Here is a 20,373-nt window from a genome sequence, read left to right on the forward strand (position 1 = left end):
TTATTAGAATCAGGGGCGCATGATTAGGGTTGGAGCAACGACCTACAGGACAGTAGCTCTTTAAATTTATTTCAGAAATGCTTCACAATTCACAAAAAGTGACTAGCTGATTAAGATTAGAATAGAGCAGAATATATAAGATCTCCTAAACCGGTGTTTACCACAGACCTTATTTTCGTTGTTTATCCAAAAACTCAATTTCCCCATAGGCTTTGTCCAACGAACTATAGCGGAGGTAGTACCTCCAAAAATACATTATTGCTCTCTAGAATACCACAGTAGGAGTCATAATACACTTAACCTAACAGTCAAACAGGGAAATGGTTCCAATCGTTTTCCCACCATTCAATTTTCACATAGGGGATTTTAGAAACACGTCAAATAAGACCTGTGTTTCATGTAGGTTTGATAACTGTAAATCTCTCTAGGGCAAGTTGACTTATCAATATAGTCACCTGTATTTAACCCCAAAAACTGTAACGCTAATGTGGCTATCATAAAGAACTTACAAATGACATGCTGATCTGGAGGAGACTGCCGAATCGAGGCAATGGTAAGAATCTCTGGATTAACTATCTTTTAGCTAAATGCAGTAAGGAATAAAATTGGCTACATTTCTTTAAATGGACAATTCTGTGAACTGTCTTGTGCAAGTTTTACTTTTACACAATACCCGTTAGCAAAAGTGTCAGCTACAGATGACATTCAGGAGCTTGTAGTGATTTGTTGTTTTGCATGATGTCTACTTTTACGCTAATTAGCATTTCAGAATCTGAGAGTAAATAGACCCGAATATATTGATAAAAGTCCACTTGTACGAGAGAGATTTGCATGGTTATCAAAACGTCACGCCAGGGTAGGCCTACACAAAACACAGCCCTTATTTGAAGTGTTTCTAAAATCCCCTATGGGAAAAATGAATGGTGGAAAAACGATTGGAACCATTTCCCTATTTGACCGCTAGGTTTTACTGTTATCATGATACCACCACTGTGGGGCTGTATTGGAGCGCTCTAAGACCTTGTAGCAGTACTACCGACCCACATTCCATTACACTTTAAAAGGGATCTGGTTATAATAGTGATGAGTACATCCACTTAAAAAAAACTAGGTCAGGAAAGAGGAATATAGTTATCAAGAAGACACAACCTCTTCCTCATACTTTCTCAAACACTCGCCAGATACATTATCACCTGTGCACAGGTAAACACCGTATGTCATTTTAAGGATAATCAGGCGCCGCACTTTTTCTGGATATTCTGCACGTTTACAGTATTTCAGTGCAGTGGAATGAGTGTTATCACTGGTTGGAGACGCAGCGTGAAGAAAAATGGCAGCAAAGGGTGAGTCACAAAATCCACGGAACTATACAGTAGGCTAGTTGTAGTAGCATTGACAACGTTTTTTACGAATAAACCCAGCAATATTTGTATTTACAGTCTACAGTAGTCTAAGTATGTTGTATTTGTGGTCACAACAGTAGCTATGTTTCCATTAACTTGTCCAGTTATGTTGTTTGTCGACATTTAGAAAGTTTGCATAGAAACCCGATGCAACAATTGCCTGCTAAAGTGCGTTTTGATTTAATTATCTTCTGTCGATTAAAAACATCTGGACGTAATGACGTGACACCCAAACCTACAGTGTCGAATAAAAATATATTGGTTGAACTGTTTCCATTAGCCATGTAGGCAAATTGCTCATTAATATATTGGCGAAAGCCTATATGTCCTCCAACCTATCTGTTTCATGTCTCAGGTAGCCCACGAAAGCCAGCGTTTTACTGATATGCCATACTCTAATAATGATCATGTGCCAATGTATAGCCACGATCAGTGCCATGGTGAAACCTGCATTCCTGTAGATCTGAAATAATTATATGGTGAAATTCGCCAACAAACCAGAAAAGCATGGTGAAGCAATTTTGGGATTCATTAAAATTAGGACAATCATTGACCCGCTAAGAAACATTATTAGACCTTTATTCTGCATAATTTATTCGAAAAATACAGTTTCCATCATTTGTCGAACGGATAAAAACGTTATCTTTAGAAAATGTCTTCTATATCTGCCGTTTCCAATACACATTTAGCAAGGATTTATTTTGCAACATTTATTTTTGTCGAATAAATCTAGGTCAATGGAAACCTGCCTAGTGTTTAATGATTGATTTGTGTGATGATTTTAGATTACCTATCAGATTGAAGACGTGGCAGACGGATTTGATAAATGTTGAGTGATTATGTACGCATTCTGATTATGCTACTTTTTTTATTTGACAGAAATTGGGATGTTATTGCCAGCTGTTATATTAGCATTAAGATGGAGACAGCATGTAGTAGGACATGTAATAGATTTCAATTCTGCAAAGTAAATAAGAAAATTAAGCCACTTTAGATTACTTTTTCTACACATCAAATCAGTTGATTTTCAGACTCAAAAACATAGGAATGGCTTCTCTCAAGTATAATCTAAGATACATTTCTATAAAGTATAATCTAGGTAAAGCACATTTGTAATCACAGGACCACCATGTGGCTCTTTAACATTACATGCCATCACCTGTGGTTACATCTGGAGATAAATGTACAGTCAAGGAAGTTCAGTTAAGATGGGGTAAAATAAGGTTTACTGTAAAGGAAAACCTTTGTAATATCATGTTAACAAATAATTATTGGCAGTTCCGGAATTCATACAACTCTTTTCTTCAAAAATACAAAAAGGAAAGAACTAAACTGCACAGTAACAGGCTAATTAGTAACTAGCTTGTTACAAAGTATTTACACAAATTGTTCAACGGATAGTTATTCTGGATTAAGGCCTATGTAAAAGAAAGCTACAGCTACCAACCCCTCTCAGGTGACTTGCTTTGATAAAGAAAAATACACTGTGCTGAATATAAAGCTACTTAGGGAAACAAATTCACTGAAATATAAACATAAACTATAATGGTAAATAGCTCCAAAGAATAGCATCTACAGTAGAGGCCTTGTATTACCATTGGTGATCTCAGCATTGGTAAATGAGACACATCCCTAGTACTTACTGTTCTGTCTGTTATACTGTGACCCTAGGGACGCCCTGCAGGCGAAAGAAATCTCAGCCGACCCCAATGGCTGCCCAACACTGTAAGTTTACATGAAAAACATGGAACAGTTTCTGTGAAAACTATATTTATCCTCATTATGCCAAGGCATTGAATGGGATTTGATTAATAGAACATTTTTATAACAGCATGGTTTGCTTCTAGGTTGTCCGTCATAAACAGTCCAGAACTTGACCCCAAAGTCACAGATTTCAAGTAAGTGACATCGCTCCTTCCTGCTGTTCAATTTATCAATCATTCAAATAAGGATGCCATTAAAGCTGGCAATCTCAGCTCCGGTCCAGGCAGGGATTGACCAAGAGGAAGATGAGCCTACCTTCTCATCCATAGAGATATCATTACATTTCAATGCCTCTCACCTCTCACCAATGCTTCTCACATGTGGGAAGAAGGCTGTTGTTGTGACCACACAGTTTTATTGACATCACATGATTGAAGGTGGAGCTGTCCCTGAAATAAATTGCTTTCCCATGATCATGTATAACACAAAGCAATTCCACTGACGCAAAAAGAGCAGGAGCCCAAAAATGTTTTTGGACTAAATTGAACCTCTGGATGCTGTCCTAGTGCTCATAGATTTAAAAACTTCAACTGATTCAGCTTAACAGATGTCAGAGAGAAAGCTAATAGAACACTGTAAGTGTGTGTGCATGAGCTGACCTCTTTCCTGTGTCTTGAGATTTACAGATTTACCATGTTTCAGATCACTTCTCCTCTATGACCTAAATGTAGACAGCTGTCTGAGAGCTCATTCTGACAAGTGGCTGGCTCCTTTCATGGGTCATTCACTTTCAGAGCGATTGGCTGTGGTGTAATTACTGGGTCTCAATGGTACTCATCTCTCCATCTCTCCTAAGCTCCTAAACGCTACGCAGTGTTCTACTGGCTCTGTCCTACTGGCTCTGTCCTACTGGCTATGTTATAGTGGGCAGTGTGTCTGTGCTGCTGCAGTAGTTAGCCTGAGTCACTGCAGTAAAGGCTTCCTTCTTTACAGGACTCTACCTCTCACTGGCATGAAGTCACTTTACATCTCTGTACGGAATCTTACTGAGGGATTTTGAAATCGTCTATTCAATATATTCAGAGATCTGAATTAGTACCTGAATATTTTTTTTCTTTTTGATAGTCTGAGTGCGGTTGCCTGTCCTCTTCGGTTGATGTAATAGCCAGGGTACCTCTTATCTGTGCTGCATAGTTCATTTTTTTGTGTATGATTTTTGTTGCTTATCATTTGACTGGAGTCCTGTGTGGCTAGGCCATCCCTGCCACTGCCTCAGCCAATCAGTGAGACGACTGCAGTGTGTAGCGTGAGTGTGATGATGGGAAGAGGTGGGATAGGAGGAGAGTTTAGGGACTGTGTGTGTGAGAGCGATAGAGTGTGTATGCATGTGTGTTTGGATGCAGAGAGTTGGGGGGTGGAAGATGTTTAGTTTCCCTACGTGTGATAGTCATCCCAATCTTATTAAGAGCTGCGATCTTCCCCCCCTCTACTGACTGCTGCTGCTGCTGTTGCCAGAAGGAGACAGTGTGTCGGGCTGCGCTGCTGGAAAGGCCGGAGCCAGAGATAGTCAATTATCTTCTGCGTTTGCTGTCTTTACTTCCCTCTAGTACTCTGTCTGCCAGATGAAAATGTCAGGAGAAGCAGAAACTCTATCAAACGGGTAAGAGTTATGTAGATACTGCTGCGTGGTGAAGTGATAGGTACTGACAATGTGTTGAAGTAAACAGAGAGATGCTGAGTTTGTGGTTTTGTGTGTGTGTGTGTGTGTGTGTGTGTCTTTGAATGTGATATACTGTCACTATTAATCATTTTTGATATTGACTGTGATTGAAATAAGAGAGGATTTGTAATTGAGCTGTATCCAGTAAAACTGGACAGGTTTTTTAAAGATCCACCTCATTTATTTTGTCTCATGACTTCATTGTGTTTAGGAGCAGCTTGTTTTACTGCTGTAGTGCTTTGTTTGCCTTTCTGTTACTCAGCCTCCAGTACTTTAATTCAATGGAAAATAACACTGGTGAAAGATTTCAGGAGGAAGGCAGGTAAAAGCTATGTTTTGTCACTCTATCTTTGTGTGTGTGTTTTGTGTTCAAGTTTCCCTCCAAAGAAATCAGCATCAGAGAGTTGCTGACTTCAATTCATTAATTATCTGGATGTATACTATGTACAACCTTTCAGGAAATAATAGCCTCCATTATGTGTACATTATCATGCCATTTCTCAGACCCACCTACATTATTCCCCTGTTGAGTTGATGGTTAACCATCTTTATAAGTGTGCTATGTTCATTCAAATGGCCATAGTAGCCAATAGGCCAATGTTAAACTACATTGTCCTGCTTTAGCACTGTCTCTTGAACAAGTCTTCTCTTGAACAAGTTGTCTGATTTACATCTGTACTCTCTGCTGGACAAGTTTGCTATCTTTGGTCTGATAAACAACTTACCTTGCTCTCCAACATAACAGCCAAGTCACGTGACATTTTTGATGTGCGTCAGCAGGTTTTCTTTATTCAATAAGAAATATCACATTTTATTAAAGGTGGTGTACTGATTGTAGCAACTGATTTGAAACTGGGCTTTATGGACCTTTTTAGATGGAAATACAGAAGCTACTGGAATGCATCCATCTTTCTGTATTTTTATACTGCATTACTTTTCAGGTATTGCTTATACATTTCATTATAACTAAGTGAATTGAATATGTTCATGACTGTGTGTGATACTATTAGGCCCTAGACTGTCTGTGTTGTGCTGACATTCATCACTGTGTGTTAGTGAGCAGGAAGTTACAGGCTGGTGCTGGTCATAGGTTGGATGGATGGTATGGTCATCCCCATGTCATTAGCCTGTGAATGAGTGGAAATACAGGCTTGTTGTTCCATATGATCCCTAGTGGACCCATTATAGTTTGAGCGATTTCAACCATGGTCTAGCACAGGGATAGTGTCACGCCCTGGTCAAAGTATTTTGTGTTTATCTTTATGTATTTGGTCAGGCCAGGGTGTGGCATGGGGTTTTTGTAATTGTGGTGTGTTTGTCTTGGGGTTTTGGTGGTGGTATTGGGATTGTTGCTAGTAGGGTTATCTAGCAAAGTCTATGGCTGTCTGGAGTGGTTCTCAATTAGAGGCAGGTGTTTATCGTTGTCTCTGATTGGGAACCATATTTAGGCAGCCATATTCTTTGAGTTTGTCGTGGGTGATTGTCCTTAGTGTCCTATGTGTACTTTCGGTTAGTTTGCACTAGATAGGCTGTTTCGGTTTCATTTCTTGTTTTGTAGTGTTTTGTAGTGTTTTGTAGTGTTTTGTAGTGTTTTGTAGTGTTTTGTAGTGTTTTGTAGTGTTTTGTAGTGTTTTGTAGTGTTTTGTAGTGTTTTGTAGTGTTTTGTAGTGTTCGTGTTTCTTTGTTTGATTAAACATGAATCTCAATCGACACGCTGCATTTTGGTCCTATCCTTGTTCTACCTCTTCGTCAGAGGAGGATATAGAAGAAAACCGTAACAGATAGGCAACTGGCAGCACACCCTTTTGTAGGCCCGTGGATTCATTTAGGAAACATAGAAACTCAGTTGCGAGAACTCAATTGCGGTCTCAACTTACTGTTGAGTTAGAATAGTACTTAAGGTGCTCTTATGTCAGTCACGGACAGTCACTCAATTAGCCCATTTCAGGATTTGTTTTTTAGATTTTGTTAGTCATTCTCACTCAGATATCATACTAAAACCTGTAAACATTTCTCTCCACCCTATGGCGGAAGGTGTACAATTGCAGTAAATTATCTATAAAACTGCTAATTTTTCTCTTCGTCTCATGACAAAATTAGTAGAATTGCATGAAATTAATTATAAAATTGCTAAATCTTTTCTCCGCCCATGGCAAAATGTGTAGAACTACAGCAAACTTGCTGTCAAGAGCAGGGCCGCTAAAATGTTTGGCTCACAAGGTGGGGCCCCATTTGTGCAGCCAAAGGGTTAAGGCCGGCTCTGACTGCATGTGTTGGTATGGATGTCGTTGAACAGACCCACGAGACACTTCTGCCCCTAATGATGAATTCAGATTTTTTGTGGTTCCCACCCCATCAATGTTGCCCTGGTCTAGCATAAAGAAGTCCTATGTATCACTGATCTGCAGGAATGTAAAGGGATGTCAGTTAGCCTTCTTCACTGTAGAGATTCTCCTCAGTTGTGTCAGCCAGATTCCATTGTTTGGTTCAATACATTGTGTCCATGAGCCCAATTTGCTGAGAAGACATTATGTCGACTTTGGGACTGTTAAGCTTGGGGTGGTTTAGGTATGGTACAGTTTGGCAAATAGTGTGACGAACCCCCACTTTGTTGTGAACTTCAGAGGCCTCAGCCAAATTGTTGCTGTGTCTTTCTAGGTATAACTCTGGACAGCTTTCTTGGAACCTTTTTATGAAATGTTATTGTGGTCACACCGTGGCTTCAAAGGTACAGATCCTTTCTAAAATATCTGTTGTAAACAAACATAAAACATGTTAATCAATGAAAGTACAGATGAAGTTGGAAGTTTACATACACTTAGGTTGGAGTCATTAACTCGTTTTTCAACCACTCCACAAATTTCTTGTTGACAAACAATAGTTTTGGCAAGTCGGTTAGGACATCTACTTTGTGCAAGACACAAGCCATTTTTTCAACAGTTGTTTACAGAGAGATTATTTTACTTATAATTCACTGTATCACAATTCCAGTGGTCAGAAGTTTACATACACTAAGTTGACAGTGCCTTTAAACAGCTTGGAAAAATCCGGAAAATTATGTCATGGCTTTAGAAGCTTTTGTTAGGCTAATTGACATAATTTGAGTCAATTGGAGGTGTACCTGTGGATGTATTTCAATGCAATGCCTCTTTGCTTGACATCATGGGAAAATCGCAAGAAATCAGCCAAGACCTCAGAAACAAATTGTAGACCTCCACAAGTCTTGTTCATCCTTGAGAGCAATTTCCAAACGCCTGAAGGTACCACATTCATCTGTACAAACAATAGTACGCAAGTATAAACACCATGGGACCACACAGCCGTCATACCACTCAGGAAGGAGACACGTTCTGTCTCCTAAAGATGAACGTACTTTGGTGCGAAAAGTGCAAAACAATCCCAGAACAGCAGCAAAGGACCTTGTGAAGATGCTGGAGGAAACAGGTACAAAAGTATCTATATCCACAGTAAAACTAGTCCTATATCGACATAACCTGAAAGGCCGCTCAGCAAGGAGGAAGCCACTGCTCCAAAACCGTCATAAAGCCAGACTACGGTTTGCAACTGCACATGGGGACAAAGATCACACTTTTTGGAGAAATGTCCTCTGGTCTGAACAAAAATAGAACAGTTTGGCCATAATTACCATCGTTGTGTTTGGAGGTAAAAGGGGGAGGCTTGCAAGCCGAAGAACACCATCTCAACCGTGAAGCACTGAGGTGGCAGCATCATGTTGTGGGGGTGCTTTGCTGAAGGAGGGACTGGTGCACTTCACAAAATAGATGGCATCATGAGGAAGTAACATTATGTGGATATATTGAAGCAACATCTCAAGACATCAGTCAGGAAGTTAAAGGTTTGTCGCAAATGGGTCTTCCAAATGGACATTGACACCAAGCATACTTCCAAAGTTGTGGCAAAATGCCTTAAGGACAAGAAAGTCAAGGTATTGGGGTGGCCATCACAAAGCCCTGACCTCAATCCTATAGAAAATTTGTGGGCAGAACTGAAAAAGCGTGTGCGAGCAAGGAGGCCTACAAGCCTGACACTGTTACACCAGCTCTGTCAGGAAGAATGGGCCAAAATTCACCCAACTTTTTGTGGAAAGCTTGTGGAAGGCTACCCAAAACGTTTGACCCAAGTTAAACGATTTAAAGGCAATGCTGCCAAATAGTAATTGAGTGTATGTAAACATCTGACCCACTGGGAATGTGATGAAATAAATAAAAGCTGAAATAAATAATTCTCTCTACTATTACTCTGGCATTTCACATTCTTAAAATAAAGTGGTGATCCTAACGGATCTAAGACAGGGAATCTTTACTAGGATTAAATGTCAGAAATTGTGAAAAACTGAGTTTATATGTATTTAGTCAGGTGTATGTGAACTTCCGACTTCAACTGTACATAGTGCTCTATTGTTTTTAATGGAGAGGAGTCTTGACATCACCAACAGAGATTTGTTTGGATGAAGATTCTAGCTTTATATTAAAAGATGTGGTGAAACCCCACTTATTTTTTAAATTAAATCACCCATTTGAAAGACCCGTAATTTGATGCAGAGCGAATGAGAAAGCAGCTCACTGAAGAAACAGTGAAAAGAATCCAATCTTGTCAGATAAGAAAGGTCTAGCGTTAGTCTGATAGCAGTAAAAGAACACTCAATAGTAGATGCAGTGAAAACCATGTACACTGAACAAAAATATAAATGCAACATGCAACAATTTCAAATAAGGAAATCAGTCAATTGAAATAAATTATTTAGGCCCTAATCTATGGATATCACATGACTGGGAATACAGATATGCATCGGTTGCTCACAGATACCTTTTAAAAAAATGTATGGGAGTGGATCAGAGAACCAGTCAGTATCTGGTGTGACCACCATTTTCCTCATGCAGCGTGACTTCTCCTTTGCATAGAGTTGATCAGGCTGTTGATTGTGGAATGTTGTTCCACTCCTCTTCAATGGCTGTGTGAAGTTGCTGGATATTGACGGGAACTGGAACACGCCGTGGTACACTTCAATCCAGAGTATCCCAAATATGTTCAATTGGTGAAATGTCTGGTGAGAATGCAGGCCATGGAAGAACCGGGACATTTTCAGCTTCCAGGAATTGTTTACAGATCCTTCTGACATGGGGCTGTGCATTATCATGCTGAAACATGAGGTGATGGCGGCGGATGAATGGCACCTCAATGGGCCTCAGGATCTCGTCACGGTATCTCTGTGCATGCAAATTGCCATCGATAAAATGCCATTGTGTTCGTTTTGTGTAGCCTTATACCATAACCCCACCACCACCATGGGGCATTCTTCTTCACAATGGTGACATCTGCAAACCGCTCGCCTACACGACGTCATATCATCTGCCCAGTACAGTTGAACCCGGGATTACTCCGTGAAGAGCACACATCTCCAGCATGACAGTGGCCATCAAAGGTGAGCATTTTCCCACTGAAGTCGGTTACGACGCCAAACTGCAATCATGTCAAGACCCTGGTGAAGAGGACGACCACACAGATGAGTTTGGTTGGTTGTGTGGTGCAAACCCACAGTTTGGTTGGTTTGGTTGTGCAAACCCACAATTTCATCAGCTGTCCAGCTGGAGTGGTTACACGTGGTCTGTGGTTGTGAGGCCGGTTGGATGTACTGCCTAAATCTCTACAACAACGTTGGATGTGGCTTATGGTAGAGAAATGAACATTCAATTATCTGGCAACAGCTCTGGTGGACATTCCTGCAGTTAGCATGCCAATTGCATGCTCCTGCAACTTGAGACATCTGTGGCATTGCGTTGTGTGACAAAATGGAACATTTTAGAATAGCCTTTTATTGTCCCCAGGTGTACCTGTGTAATAATCATGCTGTTTAATCAGTTTTTTGATATACCACACCTGTCAGGTGGATGGATTATCTTGACAAAGGACAAATGGTCACTAACAGGGATGTAAACAAATATGTGCACAACATTTGAGAGAAAAAAGCTTTTTGTGCATATGGAACATTTCTGGGATCTTTTATTTCAGCTCATGAAACATGGGACCAACACTTTACTTGTTGCGTTTTATATTTTTGTTCAGTGTAAAAGCCTGCTCAGATTGGGTGGTAAAATGAGACAATATCATGACCTACACTCCTCACAGAATGTTTGGAGGTTGTCCGTGTTCCCCTTGTAACGGTTCTCTTTTGGTGAAGGAGAGTCGGACCAAAATGCGGCATGTAGATTGCGATCCATGTTTAATCAACAAACGTAAAACACGAATCAATACAAAAAACTACAAAAAAACAACAAACGTGGAAACGTAACGAAAACCGAAACAGCCCTATCTGGTGAAAACACAGAGACAGGAACAATCACCCACAAACACACAGTGAAACCCAGGCTACCTAAATATGGTTCCCAATCAGAGACAATGACTAACACCTGCCTCTGATTGAGAACCATATCAGGCCAGACATAGAAATATACAAACTAGACATGAAACATAGAATGCCCACTCAGCTCACACCCTGACCAACCAAAACATAGAAATATACAAAGTAAACTATGGTCAGGGTGTGACAGTCTGGCAGACTGGCGGATCTGGAGGAGTCTGGCAGACAGGCGGATCTGGAAGAGTCTGGCAGACTGGCGGATCTGGAAGAGTCTGGCAGACTGGCGGATCTGGAAGAGTCTGGCAGACTGGCGGATCTGGAAGAGTCTGGCAGACTGGCGGATCTGGAAGAGTCTGGCAGACTGGCGGATCTGGAAGAGTCTGGCTGACTGGCGGATCTGGAAGAGTCTGGCAGACTGGCGGATCTGGAAGAGTCTGGCAGACTGGCGGGTCTGGAAGAGTCTGGCTGACTGGCGGATCTGGAAGAGTCTGGCAGACTGGAAGATCTAGAAGAGTCTGGCAGACTGGCGGATCCTGACTGACTGGCAGATCTGGAAGAGTCTGGCTGACTGGCGGATCCTGGCAGACTGGTGGATCCTGGCAGACTGGCGGATCCTGGCTGGCTGGCGGAGCTAACTGATCCTGGCAGACTGGCGGCACTTGCGGCGCTGGACAGACTGGCAGCACTGGGCAGACTGGCGGCACTGGCGGCGCTGGGCAGACTGGCGGCACTGGAAGAGTCTGGTCGACTGGCTGACTGGCAGATCTGGAAGAGTCTGGCTGACTGGCAGATCTGGAAGAGTCTGGCTGACTGACGGATCTGGAAGAGTCTGGCTGACTGACGGATCTGGAAGAGTCTGGCAGACTGGCGGATCTGGAAGAGTCTGGCTGACTGGCGGATCTGGAAGAGTCTGGCTGACTGGCGGATCCTGGCTGACTGGCAGATCTGGAAGAGTCTGGCTGACTGACGGATCCTGGCAGACTGGTGGATCCTGGCTGGCTGGCGGATCTAACTGATCCTGGCAGACTGGCGGCACTTGCGGCGCTGGACAGACTGGCGGCACTGGGCAGACTGGCGGCACTGGCAGCGCTGGGCAGACTGACGGCACTGGCGGCGCTGGGCAGACTGGCGGCACTGGGCAGACTGGCGGCACTGGCAGCGCTGGGCAGACTGACGGCACTGGCGGCGCTGGGCAGACTGGCGGCACTGGAAGAGTCTGGTCGACTGGCGGATCTGGAAGAGTCTGGTTGACTGGCGGATCTGGAAGAGTTTGGTTGACTGGCAGATCTGGAAGAGTCTGGCTGACTGGCAGATCTGGAAGAGTCTGGCAGACTGGCGGATCTGGAAGAGTCTGGCAGACTGGCGGATCTGGAAGAGTCTGGCAGACTGGCGGATCTGGAAGAGTCTGGCAGACTGGCGGATCTGGAAGAGTCTGGCAGACTGGCGGATCTGGAAGAGTCTGGCAGACTGGCGGATCTGGAAGAGTCTGGCTGACTGGCGGATCTGGAAGAGTCTGGCAGACTGGCGGATCTGGAAGAGTCTGGCAGACTGGCGGGTCTGGAAGAGTCTGGCTGACTGGCGGATCTGGAAGAGTCTGGCAGACTGGAAGATCTAGAAGAGTCTGGCAGACTGGCGGATCCTGACTGACTGGCAGATCTGGAAGAGTCTGGCTGACTGGCGGATCCTGGCAGACTGGTGGATCCTGGCAGACTGGCGGATCCTGGCTGGCTGGCGGAGCTAACTGATCCTGGCAGACTGGCGGCACTTGCGGCGCTGGACAGACTGGCAGCACTGGGCAGACTGGCGGCACTGGCGGCGCTGGGCAGACTGGCGGCACTGGAAGAGTCTGGTCGACTGGCTGACTGGCAGATCTGGAAGAGTCTGGCTGACTGGCAGATCTGGAAGAGTCTGGCTGACTGACGGATCTGGAAGAGTCTGGCTGACTGACGGATCTGGAAGAGTCTGGCAGACTGGCGGATCTGGAAGAGTCTGGCTGACTGGCGGATCTGGAAGAGTCTGGCTGACTGGCGGATCCTGGCTGACTGGCAGATCTGGAAGAGTCTGGCTGACTGACGGATCCTGGCAGACTGGTGGATCCTGGCTGGCTGGCGGATCTAACTGATCCTGGCAGACTGGCGGCACTTGCGGCGCTGGACAGACTGGCGGCACTGGGCAGACTGGCGGCACTGGCAGCGCTGGGCAGACTGACGGCACTGGCGGCGCTGGGCAGACTGGCGGCACTGGAAGAGTCTGGTCGACTGGCGGATCTGGAAGAGTCTGGTTGACTGGCGGATCTGGAAGAGTTTGGTTGACTGGCAGATCTGGAAGAGTCTGGCTGACTGGCAGATCTGGAAGAGTCTGGCTGACTGGCGGATCTGGAAGAGTCTGGCTGACTGGCAGATCTGGAAGAGTCTGGCTGACTGGCGGATCTGGAAGAGTCTGGCTGACTGGCGGATCTGGAAGAGTGGCTGACTGGCAGATCTGGAAGAGTCTGGCTGACTGGCGGATCTGGAAGAGTCTGGCTGACTGGCGGATCTGGAAGAGTCTGGTTGACTGGCAGATCTGGAAGAGTCTGGCTGACTGGCGGATCATGGCAGACTGACTGATCTGGCTGCTCCACGCTGACTGGCGGCTCTGGCTGCTCCATATAGGCTGACAGCACTGGCGGCTTCTTACAGACTGGCAGCTCTGGCGGCTCCGTGCAGGCTGGCAGCTCCTTGCAGACTGGCAGCTCCGTGCAGACTGGCAGCTCCGTGCAGACTGGCAGCTCCGTGCAGACTGACAGCTCCGTGCAGACTGGCAGCTCCTTGCAGACTGGCAGCTCCTTGCAGACTGGCATCTCCGGCTGCTCCATGCAGACTGACATCTCAGGCTGCTTCATGCAGACTGACAGCTCAGGCTGCTTCATGCAGACTGACATCTCTGGCTGCTCCATGCAGACTGACAGCTCTGGCTGCTCCATGCAGACTGACATCTCTGGCTGCTCCATGCAGGCTGGCATCTCTGGCTGCTTCATGCAGACTGACAGCTCTGGCTGCTTCATGCAGACTGATATCTCTGGCTGCTCCATGCAGGCTGGCAGCTCTGGCTGCTCCATGCAGGCTGGCAGCTCTGGCTGCTCCATGCAGGCTGGCAGCTCTGGCTGCTCCATGCAGGCTGGCAGCTCTGGCTGCTCCATGCAGGCTGGCAGCTCTGGCTGCGCTGAACAGACAGGAGACTCCAGCAGCGCTGTAGAGGAGGAAGGCTCTGGCTGCGCTGAACAGGCGGGAGACTCCGACAGCGCTGGAGAGGCGAGGCGCACTGTAGGCCTGATGCGTGGTGCTGGTACTGGTGGTACTGGACCGAGAACACGCACAGGAAGCCTGGTGCGGGGAGCTGCTACCGGAGGGCTGGGGTGTGGAGGTGGTACTGGATAGACCGGACCGTGCAGGCGCACTGGAGCTCTTGAGCACCGAGCCTGCCCAACCTTACCTGGTTGAATGCTCTCGGTCGCCCTGCCAGTGCGGCGAGGTGGAATAGCCCGCACTGGGCTATACAGGCGAACCGGAGACACCAAGCGCAAGGCTGGTGCCATGTAAGCCGGCCCAAGGAGACGCACTGGGGACCAGATGCGTAGAGCCGGCTTCATGGCATTTGGCTCGACGCTCAATCTAGCCCGGCCGATACGCGGAGCTGGAATATACCGCACCGGGCTATGCACCTGCACTGGGGACACCGTGCGCACCACTGCATAACACGGTGCCTGCCCGGTCTCTCTAGCCCCCCGGTAAGCACAGGGAGTTTGCGCAGGTCTCCTACCTGGCGTAGCCCTACTCCCTGTGAGCCCCCCCCCCCCAAGAAATTTTTGGGCCTGACTCTCGGGCTTCCTTGCCAACCGTGTTCCCTCATATCGCCGGCTCCTCTCTCCGGCTGCCTCCACCTGTTCCCTTGGAAGGCGATCCCTTCCCGCCAGGATCTCCTCCCATGTATAGCAACCCTTGCCATCCAATATATCGTCCCAAGTCCAATCCTCATTGCGCCGCTGTTGCTGCCTTTGTTGCTTCTCCTGTGGCTCCTGCCTGTTGACACGCCGCTTGGTCCCGTTGCGGTGGGTGATTCTGTAACGGTTATCTTTTGGTGAAGGAGAGTCGGACCAAAATGCGGCGTGTAGATTGCGATCCATGTTTAATCAACAAACGTAAAACACGAATCAATACAAAAAACTACAACAAAAAAAACGTAACGAAAACCGAAACAGCCCTATCTGGTGAAAACACAGAGACAGGAACAATCACCCACAAACACACAGTGAAACCCAGGCTACCTAAATATGGTTCCCAATCAGAGACAATGACTAACACCTGCCTCTGATTGAGAACCATATCAGGCCAGACATAGAAATAGACAAACTAGACATGAAACATAGAATGCCCACTCAGCTCACACCCTGACCAACCAAAACATAGTTTACTTTGTATATTTCTATGGTCAGGGTGTGACACCCCTTGCCCCCCCCCCCCCCCCCCCACTAACAACAGAACAGGGGCACTGCAGCAGAGCTGCCTGGGAGAGAAAACAAGTGACGTGGCTCTTTTTAAAGATATCCGTTACTGTAGATGGAGCCAGTGAAGTGTTCCTTTGTCGTTAAAGCTGTGTCATCCTACTCTACAGGCTGCTACTCTACATAGAACTCAGACATGTCACCTAGTTGACATGAACAAACACAGGTTTTGTCCTGGGTTTCATTCATAAAATAATAGAATATATTTAGGTCCACTGGGATGTTGGCAGTAATCAGCTTCTTTCATTCAACAATGTAAACCTAATTTATCAGAGGTAAATTATTTTCTGTTCTGAGGGGATGTCAAGAATATAATGTGTTATTCTAACATTTTAGTCCTGCACTGAGAAGCAATGGGTAGGTACTTAACTGACCTATGCTTCATCTCTCTGTCCCCTTTACCCCTTTTCTGTGTCTCAGGTCCCAGAAGTCGGACCTGTCTTTGGCCCTGGAGGACTGCATGGAAGCAATGGACCTGTTCCTGAGGAATGACTTTGATGAGGCCCTGTCCAGGCTTCGCTGTAGGTGAGAGACCTGTACCCTGGTAATGTAATGTCCACACAGGTGGCTGGTAGTAATACACAATGTGACTGGTGCTACAGTGTACACTCTGAGCTGGTTTCATAAACATCACCACCTCTCCTGTTTGACACCCATTCAGCATTGTGTTCAAACACACCATCATCGGGTTTCTTAAATTTCCTCTGTGAATTTTCTCCTCCATTATCATGGCCTTCTCAACATTCAATCTTTTCTCTTCTTTGGCCACTCCCAAGTCCCAGTTTCTCTCCAGCTCTCCCTACTGTGTCTTCCATTTGCCATCCTTTCACTGTTTCACAACTCAATAGATGTACTTAATCCCTTTCAGTTCCCAATGTTGATATCCTGTCTTAGACTAGGCTACCATGTATTCAGAACTATGTATACAATTAATCTCTCCAAGTCTTGGCATATTCTGTCAGCTGTCACCCTGGGGCGAGACAAGGGGAGTGATGGTAGACTGAGTTGTGTATGCAGAGCAAAGGTGTAGGCACTTAAACTCCCCTATGGCTTCCTTTGTTTGCTATTCCAAGAAGCCCTTTGTGAGAAAAGCCTCAAGAAATCCTCCACGTCATCAGAATCCTAGTGTGTAATATCACCTAATGTTTGTTGAGCATAGGTTTACACAGCATTGTGTGGTAGAATAATGATAAGAGAAAATCTATGGAAGGAAAAAAACCTGTAGAGAAAGCCTGTGGTGCTGAAATAGCAATGTCTCTCTCTCTCCATCTCTTCTTCCCTCTCTCCCTCCTTCCCCTCCCCTCAGGCTGATGTATTGTACTGAGGCAGTAAATTGGGCCAGGTATATTCCAGAACCTCTGCAGAGCAGTGAGCACACAAAGTGGCAGGCTTTCTCCCATATACTAAACTCTTGTAATAATGCAGAGTATGTTTATACTGTGGGGTCTGCCCTTCCATGTCACAGAATAATGAACACAGCAATATAATGTATGTTTTAACGACTCATGGTGTAATCGTAACAACATACAGGAACTCAAGTCCTTTTTGTTCACCTGACCTAGAATTCCTCACAATCAAATGCTGACCATATTATCTCCCAAGAGAATTCTCTTCGGTTTTTGTCACAGCCGTGAATATCCCCCCTCAAGCCGATCCCACGACGGCCTCTCAAGGAACTTCACTGAAACCATATATCCCGAGACTGCATTTATTTATTGTAGCTGGGGATTTTAACAAAGTAAATTTGAGAACAAGGCTACCTAAATTCTATCAGCATATTGATTGTAGCACTCATGCGGGCAATACACTGGATCACTGCTTCTCTAACTTCCGCGATGCATACAAGGCCCTCCCCCTTCCTCCCTTCGGCAAATCTGACCACGACTCCATTTTTCTCCTCCCGTCCTATAGGCAGAAACTCAAACAGGATGTACCCGCGAATAGAACTATTCAACGCTGGTCTGACTAATCGGAATCCACGCTTCAAGATTGTTTTGATGACGCAGACTGGGAAATGTTCCGGGCAGCCTAATATCGAGAATAATATCGATTTATACACTGATTTGTTGAGTGAGTGCATTGGATATGTTGTACCCACTGTAATTATTTAAACCTACCCTAACCAGAAACCGTGTATAGATGGCGGCATTCGCGCTAAATTGAAAGCGCAAACCACTGCATTACACCATGGAAAGATGATTGGGAATATGGCCGAATACAAACAGTGTAGTTATTCCCTCCACAAGCCAATCAAACAAGCAAAATGACGGTTTAGGGACAAAGTGGAGTCGCAATTCAACGGCTCAGACACGAGACGTATGTGGCAGGGTCTACAGACAATCACGGACTACAAAAATTAAACTAGCCACATCACGGACACCGACGTCTTGCTTCCAGACAAACTAAATACCTTCTTTGCCTGCTTTGAGGATAATACATTGCCACCGACGCGGCCCGCTACCAAGGACTGTGGGCTCTCCTCCTCCGTGGCCGATGTGAGTAAGACATTTAATTGTGTTAACCTTCACAAGGCTGGCATCCCTAGCCGCGTCCTCAGAGCATGTGCAGACCAACTGGCTGGTGTGTTTACGGACATATTCAATCTCTCCCTATCCCAGTCTGCTGTCCCCACATGCTTCAAGATGGCCACCATTGTTCCTGTACCCAAGAAGGCAAAGGTAACAGAACTAAATTACTATCGCCCCATAGCACTCATTTCTGTGATCATGAAGTGCTTTGAGAGACTAGTCAAGGATCATATCACCTCCACTTTACCTGCCACCCTAGTCCTACTTCAATTTGCATACCGCCCCTATAGGTCCACACTGCCCTATCCTATCTGGACAAGAGGCATATTTATGAAAGAATGCTGTTCATTGACTACAGTTCAGCATTCAACACCATCCAAGCTCATCATTAAGCTTGCCGTTGAGCCCATGGTCTCAATGGCAACTGCACCACCCTCTGGAGAGCCTTGCGGTTGTGGGCGGTGCGGTCTGCCCAACGCATCACCGGGGGCAAACTACCAGCCCTCTGGGACACCTACAGCACACGATGTCACAGGATGGCCAAAAAGATCATCAAGGACAACAACCATCCAAGCCACTGCCTGTTCACCCCGCTATCATCCAGAAGGCGAGGTCAGTACAGGTGCATCAAATCTGGGACTAAAAGACTGAAAAACAGCTTCCATCTCAAGGCCATCAGACTGCTGCTTGGTCATCGCTCATCCATATATTTATATGTATATATTCTTATTCCATCCCTTTACTTAGATTTGTGTGTATTAGGTAGTTGTGGTGGAATCGTTAGATTGCTTGTTAGATATTACTGCACTGTCGGAACTAGAAGCACAAGGATTTCGCTACACTCGCAATAACATCTGCTAACCATGTGTATGTGACCAATAAAATGTGATTATTTGATTAACTATACAGTACCAGTCAAAAGATTGGACACACCTACTTATTTGTTGGGGGACTGCACTTGAAGAAACGTTCAAAGTTCTTGACATTTTCTGGACTGACTGACCTTCATGTCTTAAAGTAATGATGGGCTGTCATTTCTCTTTGCTTATTTGAGCCGTTCTTGCCATAATATGGACTTGGTCTTTTACCAAATAGGGCCATCTTCTGTATACCACCCCTACCTTGTCACAACAACTGATTAAATTAACTTTTAACAAGGCACACCGGTTAATTGAAGCTGACAAAGGCTTGAAAGAGGAAAAAGGCACTGCAATGACATCAAAACAGCCAGCCTCATACTTTTAATTTCACAGCTTTAGCTTTTCTGATTAGAGAGTAAAATTATGCACTGCCTTCTGCTCTCTGAAGCTACTATTTACCTGTACAAACATGCAGACTGGGCAAGGAACAGCAGCAGGCCTTACATAGTTGTCCTATCCCAATCAAGGACTTGCCAGTCCCACCTCATTCCTGACAACTATTGTGAGAGAAATTTCAAGATTGTTATAATACTGTTATTGCATCAAGTTGTTGTTTTATGCAACATAATAGAGGGTTCATATAACTCTATTCTGTCTGTGTGAACTGAAAGTGGGCCTCTGGGAGATTTAACACTGACAGTGGATTTACAAGGGATTGGAGATAAACCTAACAAGACCGCATTCCCTTGCATGATTAGTGTATGTGTGCCTGACTGGATGTTACCAGGAAGAGATGACTCGGGGCCAGACCCTGGTTTGTACACAATGAGACGTTTTTACATTAGATATTGTCGGCTGTGAATTATAAGTATCTTTCAACCAAATATTAACCTTGTGACCCATTCCATACATCTATTGTTTGTCATGTAGACTGAAGGGGGTGTATGTTGGCTATAAAAGACCTTTGTACCTTTGTCTTGGGGCTCTCAACGAATCATCTGAGGGTGATTCATCGATCAGCCATCATTATCGTAGAGCACTCAATCGATTCACTATATATAATGTGTTGTATTGACCTGCTCCCTTATTAATAAGTGAATAAAGATTTAGTTGAAGTATAACTCTGACTTGTGTGATACGTTTGTCTCTCCTCATTTGATAGTAAAGAAATTAACCACCACGCTATATGTGAGTGTTGTACACTAGGCATGGAACTGTTGGTAGTGTATACGTCGTGAA

At 45.0% G+C, this 20,373-nt stretch overlaps 1 protein-coding gene across 5 annotated transcripts in view; it reads left to right on the forward strand.

The window, feature by feature from the left end:
* Positions 1-1,044: 1,044 nt before the first annotated feature.
* The window catches only part of ttc39a (tetratricopeptide repeat domain 39A), a 45,931-nt gene continuing 26,602 nt past the window's right edge, over positions 1,045-20,373 (forward strand). Inside the window, exons 1-4 of one of the 5 annotated variants that reach the window (XM_020499129.2) lie at positions 1,045-1,343; positions 3,075-3,128; positions 3,251-3,301; positions 16,167-16,271. In XM_020499129.2, the coding sequence (XP_020354718.2) occupies positions 1,291-1,343; positions 3,075-3,128; positions 3,251-3,301; positions 16,167-16,271 (263 nt within the window). In that variant the 5' untranslated portion in view covers positions 1,045-1,290. Of the gene's footprint in view, positions 1,344-3,074; positions 3,129-3,250; positions 3,302-3,617; positions 3,743-4,386; positions 4,768-5,089; positions 5,150-16,166; positions 16,272-20,373 lie in introns of those variants that run through there. The other 4 variants (XM_031785997.1, XM_031785998.1, XM_031786000.1 and 1 more) reach the window with 4 other exon arrangements.

Source organism: Oncorhynchus kisutch, linkage group LG13 (genome assembly GCF_002021735.2).
Source record: "Oncorhynchus kisutch isolate 150728-3 linkage group LG13, Okis_V2, whole genome shotgun sequence".
NCBI lineage: Eukaryota > Metazoa > Chordata > Actinopteri > Salmoniformes > Salmonidae > Oncorhynchus > Oncorhynchus kisutch.